The 21,197-nt window shown below is 38.7% G+C and overlaps 1 protein-coding gene across 1 annotated transcript; it reads right to left on the bottom strand.

The window, feature by feature from the left end:
* Nucleotides 1-19,256: 19,256 nt before the first annotated feature.
* Nucleotides 19,257-20,955, bottom strand: LOC124152847. The gene is made up of 2 exons (XM_046525897.2): nt 20,852-20,955; nt 19,257-19,570 (listed from the first exon to the last, which is right to left on the bottom strand). Exons 1-2 carry the CDS (start codon nt 20,947-20,949, stop codon nt 19,357-19,359), a joined length of 312 nt encoding a protein of 103 aa, XP_046381853.2. The 5' UTR covers nt 20,950-20,955; the 3' UTR covers nt 19,257-19,356.
* Nucleotides 20,956-21,197: the final 242 nt, after the last annotated feature.

Below are 21,197 nucleotides of genomic sequence, written 5' to 3'. Positions count from 1 at the left end.
AATATGACGCAATGGTTGTGTTTTACATGGCACTTTAACATTGTGATTATGTGTGAAGGGCTTACCTCCCTTGGATCAGAAAATAAAGAGCATGGCCGAAGTATTGCCTCTCTCTGTTTAACCGACTATATATCGACGTGCATCCACGTACAAATATAAAGTTAGCGCCTATCGGCTTGCTAACCATCACAGCAATGTGCTTGAATTTCAATTATCAAGATTTCGACAGCGCGGTGTCTGCCACAACAACTCACCGAGGACAGGCAGGCCGTTGGTCCTTGTAGTACCTCCAGCCTTGTGACCCCTTCACCGTGATGACCTCGACCTTGCCAATAGCGCCAGCACGGTATCCCTTCAGACTGCTCTGGTCTGCGAACCATCTCACACTGACAGCGCCTCGAGTGTAACCTCCCGTCAACGTGCCCACTTTGACGACTTCACCAATGTTCCCTTCTCCCCCTGTGAGGAAAGATGAGACATCACGTGCCTGATAATTTGGATTTAACGCAACGTTGAACATTTCTTGAGTTTTTGTTTCGGTATGAGAGCCCGGGGGTTTTCAACATGACGCGGGTCGTAGATGACAGCCGAAAAAGTACGGGTACAGTGAACTTGTGATTCTGGTTCACATCTACGAGGGGCGGTCGGGTAGCCTAGTGGTTAAAGCGTTCGCTCATCACGCCGAAGACCCGGGTTCGATTCCCGACATGGGTACAATGTGTGAAGCCCATTTCTGGTGTCCCCCGCCGTTATGTTGCTGGAATATTGCTGAAATGGTTTTAAAACCATACTCACTCACTCACTCACTCACACATCTATGTTTGATGGTATTTGCATTGTAACAAACTGAAAAAAACAGGTGTTGGACACGTTGATGAAATGCAACTCCATTCTAAAACGCACCACTGAAAATCTTAAAGTACACTTGAGTACTTTCAAACATACTCTAATTCATAATTAATGAAGACTTTAAGACAAGCGTCTGTACCGAAACGCTGCGCTGACAGAACTTGAAGCCCGCATTTCAACCATGTCTTTATCATTGATACTGCAGCTTCCAAATGCCATTCAAAAATATTAAATCTAAATTATACAGTGTTCAGGTGTTTGATTTACTTTGTGTCTCTGTGTTGTTCGATTATTAGTCTTATAGTACACACACCAAGAAACCATCATCGAACAACTTTTAAAATGCCCCGCGCACTGACAATAATGTATGGTTCGTGTTGAAGGTGATTCTTTCCAAATGTAACGATATCAAAATTTAACACTAGACATATTTTTGTATGGTGCTAGATTTATTGCCAGGAAAGTGCATTCTCAAGCCCTTTGTTTCGTTTTTGAAGGTACGAGTGAGTGAGTTAGTGAGTGAGTATGGTTTTACGCCGCTTTTAGCAATATTCCAGCAATATCAAGGCGGGGGACACCAGAAATGGGCTTTACACATTGTACCCATGGCGGGAATCGAACCTGGGTCTTCGGCGTGACGAGCGAACGCTTTAACAACTTGACTACCCGACCGCCCCTTTGAAGGTACGAGGAATGTGACGTTTTACGAGTATACGGGCGTATGACTTGTCTGGTCATTCTGTAATTTAACCTCAAGAAAATTGCAACAGAATATTTTACGACTGTTTCCTTTTAATTGAATGTATTTGAGTTTGTATTAAAAAGTCTACCAAAATCAACCTTGGGGAAAATTGTTAATTCCCGCATCAAAAAAGATAAAAACCAACGAGGAGAATATGGCATCTACGGGTCGCCGTACATCAAGAAGAGCTCGCAAAGGGAGATAATTCGTAGTGATCCTGCTAGTGCCTTGGAAAATATTCAGAAAAAAACAACGATAACAGAGCCGTATTATTTCATGGTAAGTTGACAAATACACATTTATTTAAAAATGTAATTAATAATGATGAAAATAATAGCAGTTGGCTTCCAATATACTTCTAACATGCCCATCAACCATAAATTGTGTAGCGTCGTCTGCTATGTAACTACGGCCGCATCAGCAGAGAACATGTGTGTTAAAAACGACCGATAACCATATTCCTGTCTTTTATAAATTCATCCAACATTGTTACAACTATTAGAAACATAATTATGTGAAATATTTTATCGAAAAGTGGACCCTCCTTGATAAAATAAAAAATGTATGGAAGCCCATGAATGACATGATGTATAATCATTTGCGTAATGCGTACGTCATTTGCAATTCATTAAATTCATTACGTTTTACAACCAATCTTGACAATATTGATATCGGAACAAGTAACCTATTTCTAAAACACCCGATATTGACATTTCTCGTCTTGAGTGCATTTGTTTTACTGTTTGTTTTAAAGTCACAAAATTAACTCTTTTAACCGGCTTGTAACTTTTTTCTGGTCTGGGAAATTGGTGAAAAACGGAACCAGGAAAATTCAGCAAATGCAGATGTAATTACTTGAAATATATTGGAATTAAACAACTTTACTCTCTTTTGGCACGATGCTGTAAGACATTTTTCTTCTTTCAGAATTACGGCTACCATTCTGGAACGGCATGATCTCAGACAACAGCGCCAGTGGATTCTGTCTCCGTTTCTTGACTTGAAACTAAATTTGTAGCAGGAGTAGACCAAATACTGTCCCCAAAGATTGTTTGGAATACAGCGAGGCACTTGTGTGTTTATTCGCCGAAGGCCCGGGTTCGATTCCCCACATGGGTGCAATGCGTGAAGCCCATTTCTGGTGTCCCTCGGGGCAATCTCATTAAAATCAAATCTTTGTACTCGCTACCGCCAAACAAAGATCTGAGGACATCAAATTAGGGGTCGCGTCAGAACGACCTTTCATCCGACCAATCAGAGCATCGCTTACCAGTTCATGAAAGTGACAGTCGGAACGTGTTTTCTAATCATGCAACCACGAAATATTTGACACGGGGTATTCCGAACGACAGTTACGGGTTTTATGATTATATCCATTCAATCTAGGCCATCTATAAGCCATTCCAGAGTGTTCTTCTTATCAGTTTTAATTTTTTTAATCGAGAATACGTCAAAATATGTTTCGAAGCGTAGTCGCCAGTTTGAAACTAGTGTCGTAAAGCTCGAGAAAGCTGCCTTCTGATTGGCTAATGTCGATTTCTTGTCAGTCATTTCATTGGTCGGTCAAGATTCGAGAAAGGTCGTTCTGACGTGACCGTAATGGGATGACCTCAGATCTTTGTTTAGCGGTAGCGAGAACTATAGGATCTGATTTTAATGAGATTGCTCTCGGGGGCACGGGTGGCCCAATCGTCTAAGGCGCCGCGATTCGCTGTGCAGAGTTGCGTCCCTTGGGCACCCCAGAAACTTGTGATTGTGGGTTCGAATCCCGGTTCGCCCCGATTACGTTTCTAGGTTTGTCAGCACAATACCCGTGCTCGTGGGTTTCACCGAAGTGGTAGACGTCTAAGACCTGCATCACTTCGGGCTTTCCTTCCACATTAAGCTGACACACCTTGATATAACTGGAATAATGTCAAAAGCGGCGTTAAATCCATCTCACTCACCCAGGTGTCCCCCGCCTTGATATAACTGGAATATTGCTAAAAGCGGCGTAAAACCATACTCACTCACTCACTTGAGCGTTTGCCATATTGCTATGCTGTGCAATAGTCTATGATTATCTTGTACTTATACTCATATTGAATAGATTCACTAAAATAAATGAATCTATAGTCAGTATAGCCTGTGTTCACTCAGCGTATCAGCGACAGTAATATATAACCGGCTGACATGAGTTTCGCCGGGGCCCCTTTCACCAGAATAGACTATAGTCGGTCAACTACCCATGCGTTACCAAGTTCCAGTTCTTTATGATATTAACTATTTATTTCCATAAAGTGGAGGGATTGGCAAACAAGCAAATTTTGCTTATCTGAATGCCTCTCCCAAACATGATACGCATACACATTACAATGTATTAAAGTGATTAAGAAATAACATACATGATATAATTGACATTAAAGATGATTATTGTTCTGTAAGAGTTTCATTACTGGATTATCTTTCGAAACTACAGCTACGTTATATTTTTTACATCTAGCACAACAACATCACAGTATCATATGTACTTGCCGTAAAAGGCGACTGTGCTTGTCGTTAAAGGCGACTACTAACGGGTTCGGGTGGTCAGACTCGCTGACTTGGTTGATGCATGTCATCGATCCCAATTGCGTGGATCGCTGCTCATGATGTCAATCACTGGATTGTCTGGTCCAGACTCGATTATTTACTGGCCGCCGTCATATAGCTGCAATATTGCTGAGTGCGGAATTATACAACAACAACAAAATTTACTTCTGAAATATGCAACCAATATACTTACTTAAACGAATGAGTGTTCAACTATCAGTAGTTGTGAATAAGCATCGGAGTTTATAAAAGGTGGGATTTATACGACAATAGTTTCGTAATAATTTTCTTTCAAATCTAAAATAAGTATACTGGAACATATGATATTCATTTCCCCTTGTACGCGAGTCACAATTCGGGCAGAGTCTCAATCAAAGGAACATTCTGCCACGACCCGTTTCTACGGACAAAATAGTATTACTTTTACGAAATTGTAAAACTTGTATTGAAGGACACTTGACTTATCAAAACCATTTCTTCCACAATTAGTTCATTAAGTTCTTAAAATGATATATGAAGTGTGAGTATCTTACATTTGAATATAATATGTATGACTTCATTCTAATATTTGAAAATCTATGGCAACATTAAACTTCTCGGCCACTCTTCATATATGTCCTCTATTTGACCTTGAACTATTATAATGAATTAAATTGTCCCTGTGATATTTTTTTTATAAAGTAAATAAAAGTTGTATACCCAGATTGTTCTTTAATTTAGTTATATTAGAAAGAAAACTATAATAAATTTGAATCTCTTCCTTCCTACAAATATCCAAAAATACGAATTATGTAGGCCTATATATTGTGACCTTGAGAAAGGTCATTCCCATGAGTTGATTTTGGTAGACTTTTTTTTTCCTGAAAGCTGACATGCTACCAAATAACATAAAGTATGCATTAATTCTGTTGCAATTTTCTTGAGGTTGGCCATTTATTTCGACCAAAATGACCAGACTATTGTGGCCATACCTAGACAACCATTGACGTCGCAGCCGACGATGCAGGTCCGTCAAAGTTACACCTCGAACTGCTGGTCTAGCGCGAATGCCTTCAGCGCGTAAACGGTTCCTCAGTTGTAGAAGTAGCTGTGATGGTTTTCTCACGCAAGTGACGTAGCCGTATGAATCTGCCCTGTGCTGTAGTAATGATACGTGGTCGGCCGGATCTGGGTAGGTTACGTGTTGTCTCGTGTTTTTGATAACGGTTCTACGGTCTTGTAGTTTGCTTGGTGCTACCTGGAAAAACCTGGCTACAGCTGAAGATGATTCTCCTGTTTGGAATTTGCCGATGTCGTTGTTGCGTTTGGCTGCCTACAGTCGTGGCATGTTTTCGCTGTTCAGATATTTACAATTTTACTACTTTTGCGTTTCTTTTTTAGAATATATGTGTAACAGTATGGCTGCCGATGTTGAAACCTAGTATGAAACCAAGGATGACAAGATTACATGAATAATCCCTCATAACATGATGTCTGCTTTGCGGAAATTCCTTTCGTTGGTTGTCTCGAAACCCAGATAACTCAAACCTTTTAAAGCCTGTACAAGTCAATAGAGAAATAATATATTATTCGTAACCAACGCCAGTGTCATACTTAAGGGGTATATTAATTACAGTCGAGACACTTTGTCAGCTTTTCAATAAACATCGAAAAGGCATTTCTCCAAACCGATATTTCTACACAGGCTATTTATCAAGGTCGTGATCCATGCTTAGCAAGATGTTTTTCTTTAACAGACACATCTCCAAATGGGTGATGTCTTTAATTGCGTCTGAAGGGGCTGCATTGTTCTTGGGACACTATTGCAATGGTCCGCACTTGACCCTTATAAATAAATCTTAAACCACTTTATTTAAAATCGTGCTGTGTTAACAACTTAACATCTCGGAGACGGCAAAAGGAGGAAATATGAATGTCTTGCATTATTGTTTTATTTACATGAAACTATTTGTTCCAGAAAATGCTGGGAAAAATAATGTTGCTTCGGGTGTTTAAAAAAACCACATGCTCTCTGGACGTCCTAAACATAGGTAGCTGTTGTGACTTTTTGTACATATTTGAAGGGTCCAACATAAAAACACTGAAATTTCTGTCATCCATATCTTCACTATCACAAAATAAAACATGGTTACATTATTAATATCATATAGCACCTGTATTGCTCTGCTGCAACCAGCAATTGCAATGCTGAGGAGGTGCTAGCTAACCACATAGCTAAAATGGTCCAATTTTCCCGTCATGTATGCATGGGGAAATTCAAGATAGAATTGGGTAACTGCTGGTATGTAACATAAACCAAAAAACTTCATAATGTTTGATATTAGGGGATGACCATTTGATATTCTGGGGGTATTCTATTTAAAAATAATAAATTGTCCCCAAAAATTCTTGAATAAAATATTATGTTTTATATTATTGGAAACAAAAGAAATTGCCTGCCACAAAATAAGATTGTTGCAAAGTGTTTTTTAGAAAACAATATTTTGTCTCATAGTTTTAATCAAAAAAGGTATCTGGTTTTGCAGCGGTCACTGAAAAACCAGCCTGCACCCAGAATATCACATGGTGGGGCCCCTCTACCTTTTTGTAGTGACTAAATGTCATATTTTATTTGACCTTTCTTGATTTACTGACAAATGTAACATTTTTAGTGACAAGGGGTGTGTTTTGGTGATATGGTTGAAACCAGCACCAACACTTTAGTATGGAAAGTAACCGTTTGGGAAAACCATCAAATACAGATGTATCTTATCCCATCCATCCATCCATCCATCCATCCATCCATCCATGAAAAAACAGACTGTTTTATTGTAACATAACATTTGACTCTATTATCTACTATAAAACCATACACTTACACCTACTTACAAATAACCAGCTATATCGCGGAATACAATAGTTCCCCAAAAAGAGTCAGTGAGTGAGTGAATATACACCGACTTTAACAATATAACAGTAATATCACGGCGGGGGATCACCAGAAACGGACTTCAAACATTGTACCCATGTGGGGAATTGAACAGGATCTTCGGCGTGACAAGGGAACACTTTAACCACTAATCTACCCCACCGCCCCAGTCTGTTAAGAACTACACCAGTAAGTCAGTTACAATGACAGTACAAGTTAGTCCTCTGCCTCTACCTCTGCCTCCTGCTATACAAAAAATTAAAAGCACAGATACAGCACTTTTAGTTTCATGACATCACTTCTGGCTTGAAAGACACATGCTCAATGTAGTACAACTTTGAAAGAGAAAGTCCTATGCCTATAGCTACCTTAATATCAAAGTTATAACAACTTCCGGGTGAATGATATCACTTCAAGTTTGGGCAAATACTGTGGAGCTGAAAATCATAGTCCCATGCCTCTTGCTACATTAACAAGCATGAAATACTCACATTCCCCACCAATATGACATGTCGGGTGTGTGCAATGCATTAGCTCCTGTGAACTATGTTCACTGGGTCTTTTTGTAAAGAAATATAGTACGTTTTTCAAGATCTGCTCCGGAAACGAGGACTACCTCCATTTTCAGTCTAAATCAAAGTCATTGCCATGAAAACTCAAAAAAATAATTTTTTTTAAAAATCCCAAACTATCAAAACGCACCAGTTCACCACTAGATCTATCTATGTGCCAAGTATGACGAAGAAATATGGTATGGTTTTTCAAGATCTGGTCCGGAAACGAGGACTACCGCCATTTTCAGTCTAAATCAAAGTCGTTGCAATGGAAAGTAAAAAAATAACTTTTTTAAAAATCCCAAACTATCGAAAGGCACCAGTTCACCACTAGATCTATCTATGTGCCAAGTTTGGTGAAGAAATATGGTACGTTTTTCAAGATCTGCTCCGGAAACGAGGACTACCACCATTTTCAGTCTAAATCAAAGTCATTGCCATGGAAACTAAAAAAATAACTTTTTTAAAAATCCCAAACTATCGAAAGGCACCAGTTCACCACTAGACCTCTCTATGTGCCAAGTATGGTGAAGAAATATGGTACGGTTTTAAAGATCTGCTCCGGAAACGAGGACTACCGCCATTTTCAGTCTAAATCAAAGTCATTGCCATGGAAACTCGAAAAATAATTTTTTTTAAAATCCCAAACTATCAAAAGTCACCAGTTCACCACTAAACCTATCTATGTGCCAAGTATGGTGAAGAAATATGGTACGATTTTCACGATCTGCTCCAGAAACGAGGACTACCGCCATTTTCAGTCTAAATCAAAGTCGTTGCCATGGAAACTCGAAAATTACCTTTTTTAAAAATCCCAAACTATCAAAAGGCACCAGTTCACCACTAGATCTATCTATGTGCCAAGTTTGGTGAAGAAATATGGTACAGTTTTCAAGATCTGCTCTGGAAACGAGGACTACCGCCATTTTCAGTCTAAATCAAAGTCGTTGCCATGGAAACTTTTTATAAATCCCAAACTATCAAAAGGCACCAGTTCACCACTAAACCTATCTATGTGCCAAGTATGACGAAGAAATATGGTACGGTTTTCACGATCTGCTCCGGAAACGAAATGTGACGGCCGGACGGCACCCATTCCTATATCCCCCTTCCACTTTGTGGCGGGGGATAATAAACAAGAAGATGACAAATCCCCCCAAAAGACAAATTCGAAAGAACAATTCATCTGACTGTTACTTTCACTTGATGAGCGCATTTCTGTCTAATCTGTCTGTCCATGAGTAGTTATGTAGCAATCAAAACAATACCATGGAATTGGGATTCGCAATTTTGTATTTCTGTCAGGTGCACATCAATATGAACAAAATCAAACTTGTTGCCATGGAAACAGAACCACTATATATTCAAAACACCCCTTAGTAGCAAAAGGCACCATTTGACAACCTGGTCTTTGTGTGTGTAAAGTGTCATGAAAGAATACCTAATAGTTTAAGAGATATGGTCCGAACATATCAAGGTGTCAAAATCAATCTTGTTGCCATGGAAACATTATTTTTTTTAAATTCCCTAATAGCAAAAAGGGACCATTTCAGCCCTTGATTAATACATGAACCAGGTTTGGATGAAAAATGTTGAATAATTTTTTAGTTCTGCTCCGAAACGACACCTACCAGTGTTTCAGGTAAGTCCAAAATGTTTCCATGGAAACAGAGAAAAATCAAATTTTGAAAAATTCCTAAATAACAAAAGGCATCACTTAAGCCCTCGGTTAATGCATGGACCAGGTTTGGATGAAAGTCTTTCACAGTTTTCAAGTTGTGCTCCGGAAACGACAACTACACCTTCCTTTTGAGACAAATAAAAATGTCAAAAATCTGCAAATACCATTTTTTCTTTTCTATAAATGTAGCACCCTTCCTGTGCTCTAGTAACTCCTTTGCCTTTTCCTCATCTATAAGACTGTTTCCTCAACATTTGATAAATGCACATGTGTGTACAGTCTACCTCAAAGCAGCAATAAACACCACCCCCCCCCCCCCCCCCAAAATGACTAGCTCAGCCATCTCCTTTTCCCATCTTCCCGAGGCAAGTGAGTTAACTGACTATAAAAGTCCAGTTTCCACCCTTGCCGAACTAAGCTGGTATTATAGAGGTACATTTTGGCTGGACTAACGAGTCTATGCATAGTCCAATGAAAATCTCGCACCAAAATCGAATCCGGTTCATAAACTGTCGTGCAGATTTCGGTCGACTGCAGGATTTGCAAAGCATGTGCACCGCTAACTCGTTGTCAACAGAAATTATCACAATATAGATATTGATTATCAATTAGATCGTCTTGACTGGGCGCCACACTTTTGTTTGAAGCAAATGCAAGTGATACGAGAGGCTGAATCTGATTGGTAAATAGGAGAGGCATAGAAAGGACACAACTCGTAATAGCCACTGGCGGCCCTACGATCGAGCCCAGGAAATCCAGCCTAGTTCGGCAAGGGTGGAAACTGGACTTTTAAAGTCAGTTAACTCACTTGCCTCGGGAAGATGCCTTTTCCGAGTACAGGAAGCTAAACACACTACCCCCAAATGTCACTTGCTTGAATATACCTGTGGTCACATTCAGCATAAGTCATCATGTTAATAAAGACAGCACTCAATGTAGAAAAACATGGTCAGTTTTAATCACTGGAAACTTGAAATCTTACACAAAATCATCCAATCACAGATGCCAGATGATTCAAAAAGGCTCTCTACGAAATCTGCTTGTTGAATGACTGATTCTGATTTGGTGCTGTAGGACCTGCAGACAAATTAGAAAAAAACTTGATTTATGTCTTGGAGTTAACTTATCCAACATGTCTATACGGCACCAGAATACAAAGTTTTGATGTAACGAAAGATATATATTTTATTAATGTTTTACAAAAAGTATTAATGTATTAATAAGAAGTTTTACAATCATACACAGACCATGGGAGTTTATTCATGTTTGATAAACGAAGGGGGTTTGATCCATACATGGTTGAGGCTGCCTCGATCATATCACCCTAAAACTATTTTTAACTGTAAACAAGAGTCATCAGAAGATGACAAATCCCCCGGCCCCAACAGGTTCGAAAGAGAAAATCACCTAAAGTCCAACTTGATGAGAGAATTTCTAATCTGTCTGTCCATATACAAGAGTAGTTATTGAGCAATAAAGACAAATTATGGAATTGGGACTTTGTAATTCTATGTCAGTGAAAATCAAACTTGTTGCCATGGAAACAGATATATCTAAAAATCCCTAAAAAGCAGAAGGCACCAATTGATAACCTGGTCTGTGTGTGTGCACAGTTTCAAGAAAGAATACCTATTAGTTTTAGATATATGGTCCAGACAAACACACCTCTATGAACAGAGGAGTCAAAGTCAAACCTGTTGCCATGGAAACAGGAAAAATTATTTTTTGTTAAAATTTCTAAATAGCAAAAGGCACCACTTCAGCCCTTGGTTAATACATGTACCAAGTTTGGATGAAAATTTTCTCACAGTTTTTAAGTTGTGCTACAGAAACGACACCTAGCCCCACCCTTTTGAGACTAAGTCCAAATTCTTTCAATAGAAATCAAGAATTAAAAATAAAAAAATTACAAAATAGTAAATGGCACCACTTCAGCATGTGACTGATACATCTGTCAAGTTTCGATCAAATACATAGAATGGTTTTCGAATTCTGCCCCGGAAACGACCCCCATCCCCAATGGAATGTATGTCCTACTTCTTTCCATAAAAATTTTAAAAAATTGAAATCCGAAAAATCCCAAAATATCTAAAGGCACCACTTCAGTATGTGACTAATAGATTTGCCAAGTTTCGATCAAATACACTGAATGGATTTCGAGTGCCCCGGAAAAGGAAATGATTACGGACAGACTGGCTGGTTGCTACCCCCCCCCCCCCCCCTTCTTCAACATTCATGGAATATGGTTTTGACAGTCAAAACATGATGTGATTGGTATTGTTCGAATTTACATCCCTGCATTGTTTATACTATCAAACACCCCATGACTGTCCACATTTGGTAAATCATTGACCAACACAGGGCTAACACAAATGTTTGTGCTTTCTTTTACTCCCAAAATCAAAAGTAGAAGCACCTATGATATAACCTGGTGACATAAGTACACATGGAAAGAAATCAGAAACATTATTCAAATTTGGACAGAAAGCATGGAATTCAGGCCAGAAATTGCCAGTTTGAAATAGACATAGTAAAAATTCCATATTATTGGGAAATTTATGGGTTATCCCGACACAAAAGTGATTTTTTTTCACAATTTAGCAGTGTTTGGCAATACCAGCTTAAAAATGTATTTCTCACCAATAATTTATGGGCTTATAGGGGACAGAAATATATACCGTATTCGACATAATAAGCTCCCCGCTCTAATAAGCGCCCCCTGCGATATTTGCTAATATACTGGCTAGTGAATAATCCTAATTGACACCCCTTCCGATTGATCAATTTTCACAAGACTTATTTATTCGTGCATAATATGTTTGTAATATTCACCCTTAATTATGGGCAATTAAATTCTGGAAAAATATATCTGTCGTATATAAACATTTCATGCTGTCAGCATAAACCACGAAATTTACGATCTATCAACTCTGTTGTTTTTCACCAAAATAATATTCTAATAAGAGCCCCCTCATTCTAATTTTGAGAGCGCCCTGGGCGCTTATTATGTCGAATACGGTATGCATTTTACTAAACAGGGGAGATAATTTAGTAAATTAGATCAATGTCACATGCTTTATAAGGTGAATTAGAACCATAATGTTTTATTTCGCAAGAGCCAGTGGGTGTTGTTTTCATCTCTGCAGGTTCTGGGGCTGATGTATGGCCCTTGCTTCATGTTTGGAAAAGTGAAATGCTGCACTGTCAGAAATGTCAAATGTATAAGGGTGACCTCATGATGGAACTCAACCGTGGGGCCTTAACTGGACTGGGGGAGGGGTGGGATTAATGTACTAAATGTACCTATATGTCCAAGTACCACAACTTCTACAAGGCGGACGAGGGTAGTGAGGGAAAAGAAGGGTGGTCGATCATACGCTGCAGACACCCGACTTCAGATCAGCTGGTTAAAACACCACTTTGGATGTGTGGGCTTCTGTTTCTTCTTCCTGAGTACACATATATCTCCCCAGTCAGCATCGGGCATGCCAAAAGCTGAAAACAGAGTTGAGACTATATTAAATCTCAAATCATTTACGACATAACAGCCAGGAGAAAGCTGTTGAGGGAAAGAAATAATTACCATATTCGACATAATAAGTGCCCCGCTCTAATAAGCGCCCACGGCGATATTTATTAATATATTGGCTAGTGAACAAACCCAATTAGCACCCATTCCGACTGATCAATGTACACAAGACTTATTTATTCGGGTATAATACGCACTCGTGTGTTATATGCACCCTTAATTATGGGTAAATAAATTCTAGAAAAATATATCTGTCGTATATAAACATTTCAGGCTGTCAGCATAAACCACGAAATTAATCTTTTAACTCAGTTAATCAGCAAAATAAGATTCTATTAAGAGCCCCCTATTTCTAATTTTGAGAGCGCCCTGGGCGCATATTACGTCGAATACGGTATTTGAAAATCATATCAGTCAAACAAAAAGTTTTTAGAAATATAAAAGTGCCTTGGATCATCAATACACAAAAAGGCCCCTTACAGAAAGACTTGATGAAATGCTATACTGCTTACACTCAATTGGGAGTGTTTGTGATATTTTCTGCTGTCAGAAGTGAACACGCTCCATTCTCATGATACCACTATCACGTGACGTGGCTGGCAGGTCGTAACACAGACACACACATTGTTGTGGCAGTGGTGACTTTATCTTAATTAGTTTCATCAGTTTCAACAAATTCAGAAGGTAGAGGACCGTGACTTGATGGACAATCTACCTGGAGGGGGCTCTCCTCTTGTTGACCACAAAGCAAGGCAACGTTCATATTCATATTGTGAGAAAAGGTCACATGGAAACTCGTAACAGTACGCATCAAATAATTACCATATGCTCTGGCCTCTAAGGCCCTCAGCAAGCCTTCATACCAAGAAAGGGGGCACGGGTGGCCCAGTCTAAGGCGCCTCGATTCGCTGTGCAGAGTTGCATCCCTTGGGCACGCCAGAAACCTATGATTGTGGGTTCGAATCCCGGTTCGCCCCGTTAATGTTTCTAGGTTTGTCCGCACCATACCCGTGCTCGTGGGTTTCACCGAAGTGGTAAACGTCTGAGACCTGCATCACTTCGGGCTTTCCTCCCACATTAAGCTGACACGCCACGATATAACTGGAATACTGTTAAAAGCGGGGTTAACCCCAACTCACGCACTCACTCACTCATACCAAGGAAGGGTACCCTGATGGGGGTTAAGGAACTACATTTAACTTGCTCCAGGTGCATATTGACATGAAAAGCTAGTTGCCCCAGACACAATAAAGTTGTACTTATTCAGTTTATTCATCAATGTTTCATCTTTGATAGATTTATAGGACAAGAGTACATCTCAGATGTCTGATGACATAATATATTTACATAAATATTGCTGTAAAATGTAATAGGATGTGCACATAATCTTGAAGTTCCCACAATTGGAGGATGTCAAGCCCCAGAAATAACACAGGGATTAGTGATGTGGTATGGTACATAAAACATTGAGGAATTGAATGTGTTCAAAGACTGTTGTCAAGCGGAATAGTTAGGGATAGTTAGACACAAATTAGATTTTTTTAAACATTCATTTGGTGCAAGCTTTAAGCCCTAATAATTTTTAGTCAATACATGAAATAAATGGACAGACTTTTCAGTCAATTTGTAAAATGACTGAAATATTTAGACATTACCTGAGTGAATCACATTTTACAAATTGACTGTAATATATACATGCCCACTAATAGCTTAGTGTTGTCTATCTCGCATCAAAGAACTTCCCAATGAAAAGAATGATTCTGTTCAATGCTATAGCAAATGAATGAAAACAAAATGCAAAACATCATAAGTACAACCGACCAATGTTGTAAGGAAAAATTTGTTTTATCTTATCCGAGGAATCCCATACATCTGCAGCTGCACAGACAAATTTGCTCCATGTAACCTGTCTTTGTAACCATCTAACATGTCTAAAATTTAATCGGCTAATCCTTTCAGCAAAGTATGTTGTTTTTACATAGGCACTTCATGCCCAGATATGGGTGTATTCCGTCGGATTTAGTAAACCTACACTTGTAAACACTTACTGTTGACAAATCCGCTTTGCAAGATAACAGCTCATCATTTGTCTCTTGCGCCACTGTACCGGGCGTGCATATTACATAACATACATTTCACCTCACTTCAAACCTGGATTTAGATTGAATACCGTATTCGACGTAATAAGTGCCCAGGGCGCTCTCAAAATTAGAAATAGGGGGCTCTTATTAGAATATTATTTTGGTGGAAAAAAAACAGTTGAAAAATAAATTTTGTGGTTTATGGTGACAACCTGAAATATTTATGTATGACAGATATATTTTTCCAGAATTTAATTCCCCATAATTATGTGTGCATATAACACATGAGTGTGCATATAAATAAATAAGTCTTGTGTACATTGATCAATTGGAAGGGGTGCTAATTAGGATTGTTTACTGGCCAATATATCAGCAAATATCGCCGTGGGCGCTTATTAGAGCAGGGCGCTTATTACGTCGAATACGGTCATTACCCCAGACACAATAAATGCCAAATGGGAACCTGTCAGGTAATCTGAGTGGAGCTACCACTAATTATACCTGTAATAAATTCATTAACTTTGCATCAAGTGAACGACGACAAATACACAGGTGTAGCGTTATACCAGAAAACATGGATGACACAGGAGAAGCAACTGTATTATCCACGCAATCCAAAATCCAAAAATGCTTTCACTGCAGGGATACTTTTTTTTTTGTTAAACTAAAACCATTAAGGGTATTTCCACATAACGACATCTGATGAGCCTCCACCATTCTTTTTGTCGGTTTGTTAAGGTTGAAGAAATTAACATGCGCCCTTGTAATATCCGAATCTTCATAGATCACAGGTAACGAATCAGTGTAGAGAAATGTGTATTGATAACGACTAGCAGGCAGTGTTAGACAGCCTGGAAGAAGCCAGAGATTAGTGCCCCTTTAATGCTTAGTGTTTGCATATTTGCTTTGAATAAAATGTCAAACTACCCCTGAATTTAAGAAAGAAAGGAATGTAAGAAAATCCCAATTTGAACAAAATTACAGTTTTATAGGCCTATAATATATGCCTGCATGGAGATAAGGGTCCAAGTTGGCCTATTGGCCTACCAATAACATGTCTAGGTGTGTCTGCAAAAATCTGTCTGTCTGCATGGTCTATGAAAACATCATGAAATATGTGACTGCTTTAGATATGTTGAATTAAAAAATAAATATTCACATTTCTAACTCACAACATGATAACTAGGGCTGGGCTAGGCAACTCGGGCACTTAGATGGGTGGGTCATGAGTAGGACACGGGTGCAAACAGTACTAGATCTAGCCGGACCTTTGTATAGTCACTTCATATTTTGTTTAATGACAATAACAGTGAAACTCCATGGTTACACTACCATATATATATATATATATAAAAAAATGAGCAAAAAATATGGAATGCACATATTTTATCTTGAGGTGAAACTACGGGAACATACACCAATGTCTGGCAATGAAAGTTCCGTATTCGACGTAATAAGCGCCCAGGGCGCTCTCAAATTTAGGAATAGGTGGCCCTTATTAGAATATTATTTTGATGAAAAAAACAGAGCTGAAAGTTAAATTTCGTGGTTTATGCCGACAGCCTAAAATGTTTATGTACGACAGATATATTTTTCCAGAATTAAATTCCCCATAATTAAGGGTGCATATAACACACGAGTGTGTAATATACTTGAATAAATAAGTCTTGTGTACATTGATCAATTGGAAGGGATGCTAATCGGGATTGTTCACTAGCCAATATAATAGCAAATATCGCCATGGGCGCTTATTAGAGCGGGGCGCTTATTACGTCGAATACAGTCAGTGACCCCAGGAATCGAGTTTGGAGACATCGTATTGATCATTTAATGGATGTTCATGTCATACAGCATGATCGTTTTGGGGTTGGTCTATAATGGTATGGGGTGGCACAATGACTGGCCAAACTGCGCTCACAGGTCAGCACTATTGGGACAACATCATTGCACCACTTGCACAACGTGTTGGGCAATGTTTCATCTTTCAAGATGATAATACACGTCCTCATCCTGCCAGGATTGTGACCCAATTCCTCCAACAGCAAAACATCCATGTCATGGCCAGCACTCAGTCCTGACCTTTCCCCCATTGAACATATACGGGATGCCATTGACCCACGTGTAGGTCAACATCAAAATTCACCCACCCCTCTCAATGAATTCGGTGTTGCTCTCACAGGCCTCAAAGTTAAATTTTTACCAAGTAGCCATATTTTTTTCAAGGTAGGCAGTGGTAAAATCAAGAAATGAAGCCAATATTGTAGGTATCCAAAATAATTTGAAATTATCTTTATCAAATAACTATTATAATATGTACAAGTTACCGTTCTAGTCTTGAAATTGTATCTTAATGGAAACTCTACTTTAATTTTGTTACTTGTGACAATGATGCAATTTATGTTACTAGATTATATAGGTATATCTTCGCTTATCCAATGAGAAAACTAAAATAAAGTACTAATTACATTAATTTTGATGTATTTTGTTGGTTTATTGTAGATATTAGAAGGAATTATTTGCGAGTACAATTATTAGCAGACGTGTTTTCCAATATCAGCCGTTATTTATTTTTGTGTCTACAGATGTGAAGCAACAGAATGTACATGATTTAGTCACCACAAGATATTTTTCAAGGCAGTCATTTGGCTACCTCTGAATTTTAGACAGTAGACAAACTGAAATTTAGGTCACATTGGCTACCGGTTTAGTCGCAACTTTGAGGCCTGTCTCACTGATGAGTCGAACTACATGTGTCAAGCTAACATTGGTCGACTCATCAGAAACATGCCTGGAATAATTTGTGCATGCCTGGCCAACATAGGTGGTTTTACTTGATAGTAGTGACTTGGCTGCAAAATGCAGATTTCGAATTTGACCACCGAGCTCTTTCATGACCTAGGCTGCCACCGTCTCATCACACAACTATTACAACCCATTAGATGTGATCGCCTACTCCCCAACAGATATGATCATATCATTTCCATTTACCAATACAATATAGATCAGATTATAGTGAGTGAGTATGGTTTTACGCCGCTTTTAGCAATATTCCAGCAATATCACGGCGGGGGACACCAGAAATGGGCTTCACACATTGTACCCATGTCGGGAATCGAACCCTGGTCTTTGGCGTGACGAGCGAACGCTTTAACCATTAGGCTACCCAACCGCCCCTGATCAGATTATATGTGTTGATGATTCCCACTATCCAGTAATATTTGCACAGTATGTTCATTCATGACAAATATTTACCATTGCCAGGGATATTGGTGACTTTGTCCTCTTGTTAAAAATGATATTGACTATTGGTGACATTTGAATAATTTAGTACCTGAGTAATCGGTATTACGCTTAATTGTGTAAAATTATTTTGGTTGGATAATACTGCATAGTATTAATTATTAATTATTTGAGTAGCATGTGAATAAAGTATTATTGCTTTCCTACATATTTTGACTGAAGTGACAACATGAACTTCATAATACATCCTAGATTATCAAGTGAGTGAGTGAGTGAGTATGGTTTTACGCCGCTTTTAGCAATATTCCAGCAATATCTCACGGCGGGGGACACCAGAAATGGGCTTCACACATTGTACCCATGTCAGGAATCGAACCCGGGTCTTCGGCGTGACGAGTGAACGCTTTAACCACTAGGCTACCCGACAGCCCCCTAGATTATCAAGGGTGTTAGACCTTTTACATGATTCTATCAATAAATGTAGAATCTTTTATCTGGGAAGGGGTGGAAGAGAGGGGCCTTACTTGACTAACACAGCATCTTACTGGTCAATTCACAGATGCATAATAAATTCACAAATGTCAAAAAAAAGCTGAGTCAACTGTTCCAATAAATTCCAATAATGATAAATGACATAGGTATAACAATTTCCTTGAAAGATTTGTGATGGTGCCTTGTCAATAATTCAGTAATGACTAATGCATTTGATCATGTTGGCATGGTATGTTTAATACTATTGCTTTGAATATGATTACACAACTTGTCCGAGAGTCAAACATTTGATGGATTGGAGGATTATTTCACTCGTCAGATTTGTTTGTTTTACATGGCATATCTTCAAATACAATATACAAATATAAAAACAAGTTGATATTTTTTTTAAAACGCTGACTTGTAGTCTACAAGGAACAATAAAGATTCCAGTCATTGATGAAAATAAATCAGGTATTTTTTTTCTAAAATTTGTTTCAGGTTTATGTTTCCAGAAGCTACACACATTCAAAAAACTTAAATGATGGTTTAGTAACAAAACCCTTTGTCCCTTGACGTAACGAAATCTGAGGAAAATTCTCATTCCTGGAAATATGAGATTATGGAAATTAAATTTCTCATTTCAATTTTTGTGTATTCAAATTAGTCTACAAATATGTAATCTTCTTTTAATAAAGAAAACACTTATTTAAAAAATTATTAGAAGGTATCATACTTGACGGCCAATGGTGTCAATGAACTCATGGTACGCCTCCATACTGTACTTGCTGAGTGATGCTTCATGGAGGCCAGGGTGAGCAGTGATGCAGCTGTAGTCGTCACAGGTTGATGTATCATCAAGCTTATTCCTGACAGGAGCAGCATCCAGACAACACAGCTCCACTACCACAGACTGCATGTCAACACAGCAACCACAAGTACACCTGTAACATTGTTGCATCAGGATTCTTTGTAATATATCATATCATTTGACTTGCATAACTCATCATAATATCAAACATGATTTACACTTTGTAGTTCATCGCCAGGCCAAAGCTTATAAATTATTATCAAGTAAAAACAATTGGACAGTTTTACTAAAGCATATCCAGTTGATATTTACAAAACACTGAACACAGGGTATCTGAATTAAAGTGTCCTTGGTGAATGAATGATAAATCACATTCTAAAACACCTTGTAAATTTTAGTTGTTGGCAGAAACTCAAGGTTACTGTTACGTCTATTTAAGAGATAAACATCAGTTAATTAAAATTGTTAGTAAATTTTGGGAGCCATGCATAACACGCGCTGTAACTGAGTAAGAGCTCTATTGAAGAGCGCACTAGCTAGGGAACAGTGTATTACATATCTGCCTGAGGAAATTTTCCAGTGACCAGTTATGCTGGGTTATGTAACAGTTTCCCAGCAATGTTGCAATGGCTTTGTTATGATGCCGGGGTCAGAGCAAACCAATATTATTAACAATGATCTGTTCAATATAACTGATGTCAAACACAAAACACAATATTTGGACTTATCTGGGCCTACATTTCAAGAGGAGCTGGTCGCGTACAACGGGTGGCACAGTGGTCAGCCTGTGGAACAGGAATATGACAGTTGTTTTAAATATGAATTTGGATCTAAAATATATCTACTAAATCTGGAGAGGTTAATATGTGGTTCCTGTCAGTATGTTGCCAATAGGTAAACAAATCAAAGTGTTGACTCAACAGACAGACCCTGAAACAAATATATCCAATACAGCCCATGCAAGTCTATCATGTTTGGCAAGTCTAGAATACTGCAGAAGAAAGTCTCTGCATGGGCTCCTTTTTATTATATTTTTAACAATAATTTAACAACTGTTTTTTTCTGTACAATATGTTCATTTCAGAGACTAGATGTTTGTCTAACTCGGCAGCCTGCGGGACATACACCTAAATTGTGTTACGCAAAGAATAGCAACGTTTGGCGATATATCTATTTGTTTGTTAAAATTACTATGTTGCCTGGAAAATAGCCCATTGGTAGTGAGGAAAATCTTTGATAAGCTCAGATTGCACGACATTGCCAAAGAATCGTAATAGGATGGGACATGATAAATAGCTAAAGAACAGCGTGGGTTACCAGGCATGGCAAATATCTCTAAGAATACGTTTCGCTTCTGGAAATATAGTACCATGAGCTGTAATGAGATATTTAGGCCTAGTTAGTTTATTCTTACCAAGGTGGTCTCGTCGGTTGTTGCGTTGATGGGTCGGAGCTTGACACGAACAAAAGGTCTTCACTTGTTTCCTCTCCATCACCATACCTCGACTTCATCTTGAAGTTCGGTGTAGGTTCAAAAGCATATGGCTTTACATTTTCTCAGACGATGAGTCGAACTCGCAGGCCATGTTGTTTTACCGTAAACTGGTACTTGATTTTTTCGCGTTGAGACTAGACAGGGACCCAGTTAATTTGGCACCAATGTTACGCCATCAAGCTCCTCACAGCGATAGCCCGTTCGCGGAGCTCTCTATACTTACCGGGAGCGTAACGAAGGTATGTCACGCGCTGGGAAGGAGCTT

Source organism: Haliotis rufescens, unplaced genomic scaffold (genome assembly GCF_023055435.1).
Source record: "Haliotis rufescens isolate VD_foot unplaced genomic scaffold, xgHalRufe1.0.p SCAF_13, whole genome shotgun sequence".
In the NCBI taxonomy this organism is placed as follows: domain Eukaryota; kingdom Metazoa; phylum Mollusca; class Gastropoda; order Lepetellida; family Haliotidae; genus Haliotis; species Haliotis rufescens.
Note: the sequence above shows the minus strand (reverse complement) of the source record. Positions and strands in the feature narration are given on the sequence as shown.

Coding starts and splice junctions, on each gene's coding strand:
- LOC124152847 (XM_046525897.2), bottom strand. CDS start 20,949: ATGAAGTCGAGGTATGGTGATGGAGAGGAAACAAGTGAAGACCTTTTG. Junction 19,571..20,851: donor CAACCGACGAGACCACCTTG/GTAAGAATAAAC, acceptor ACAATGTTACAG/GTGTACTTGTGGTTGCTGTG.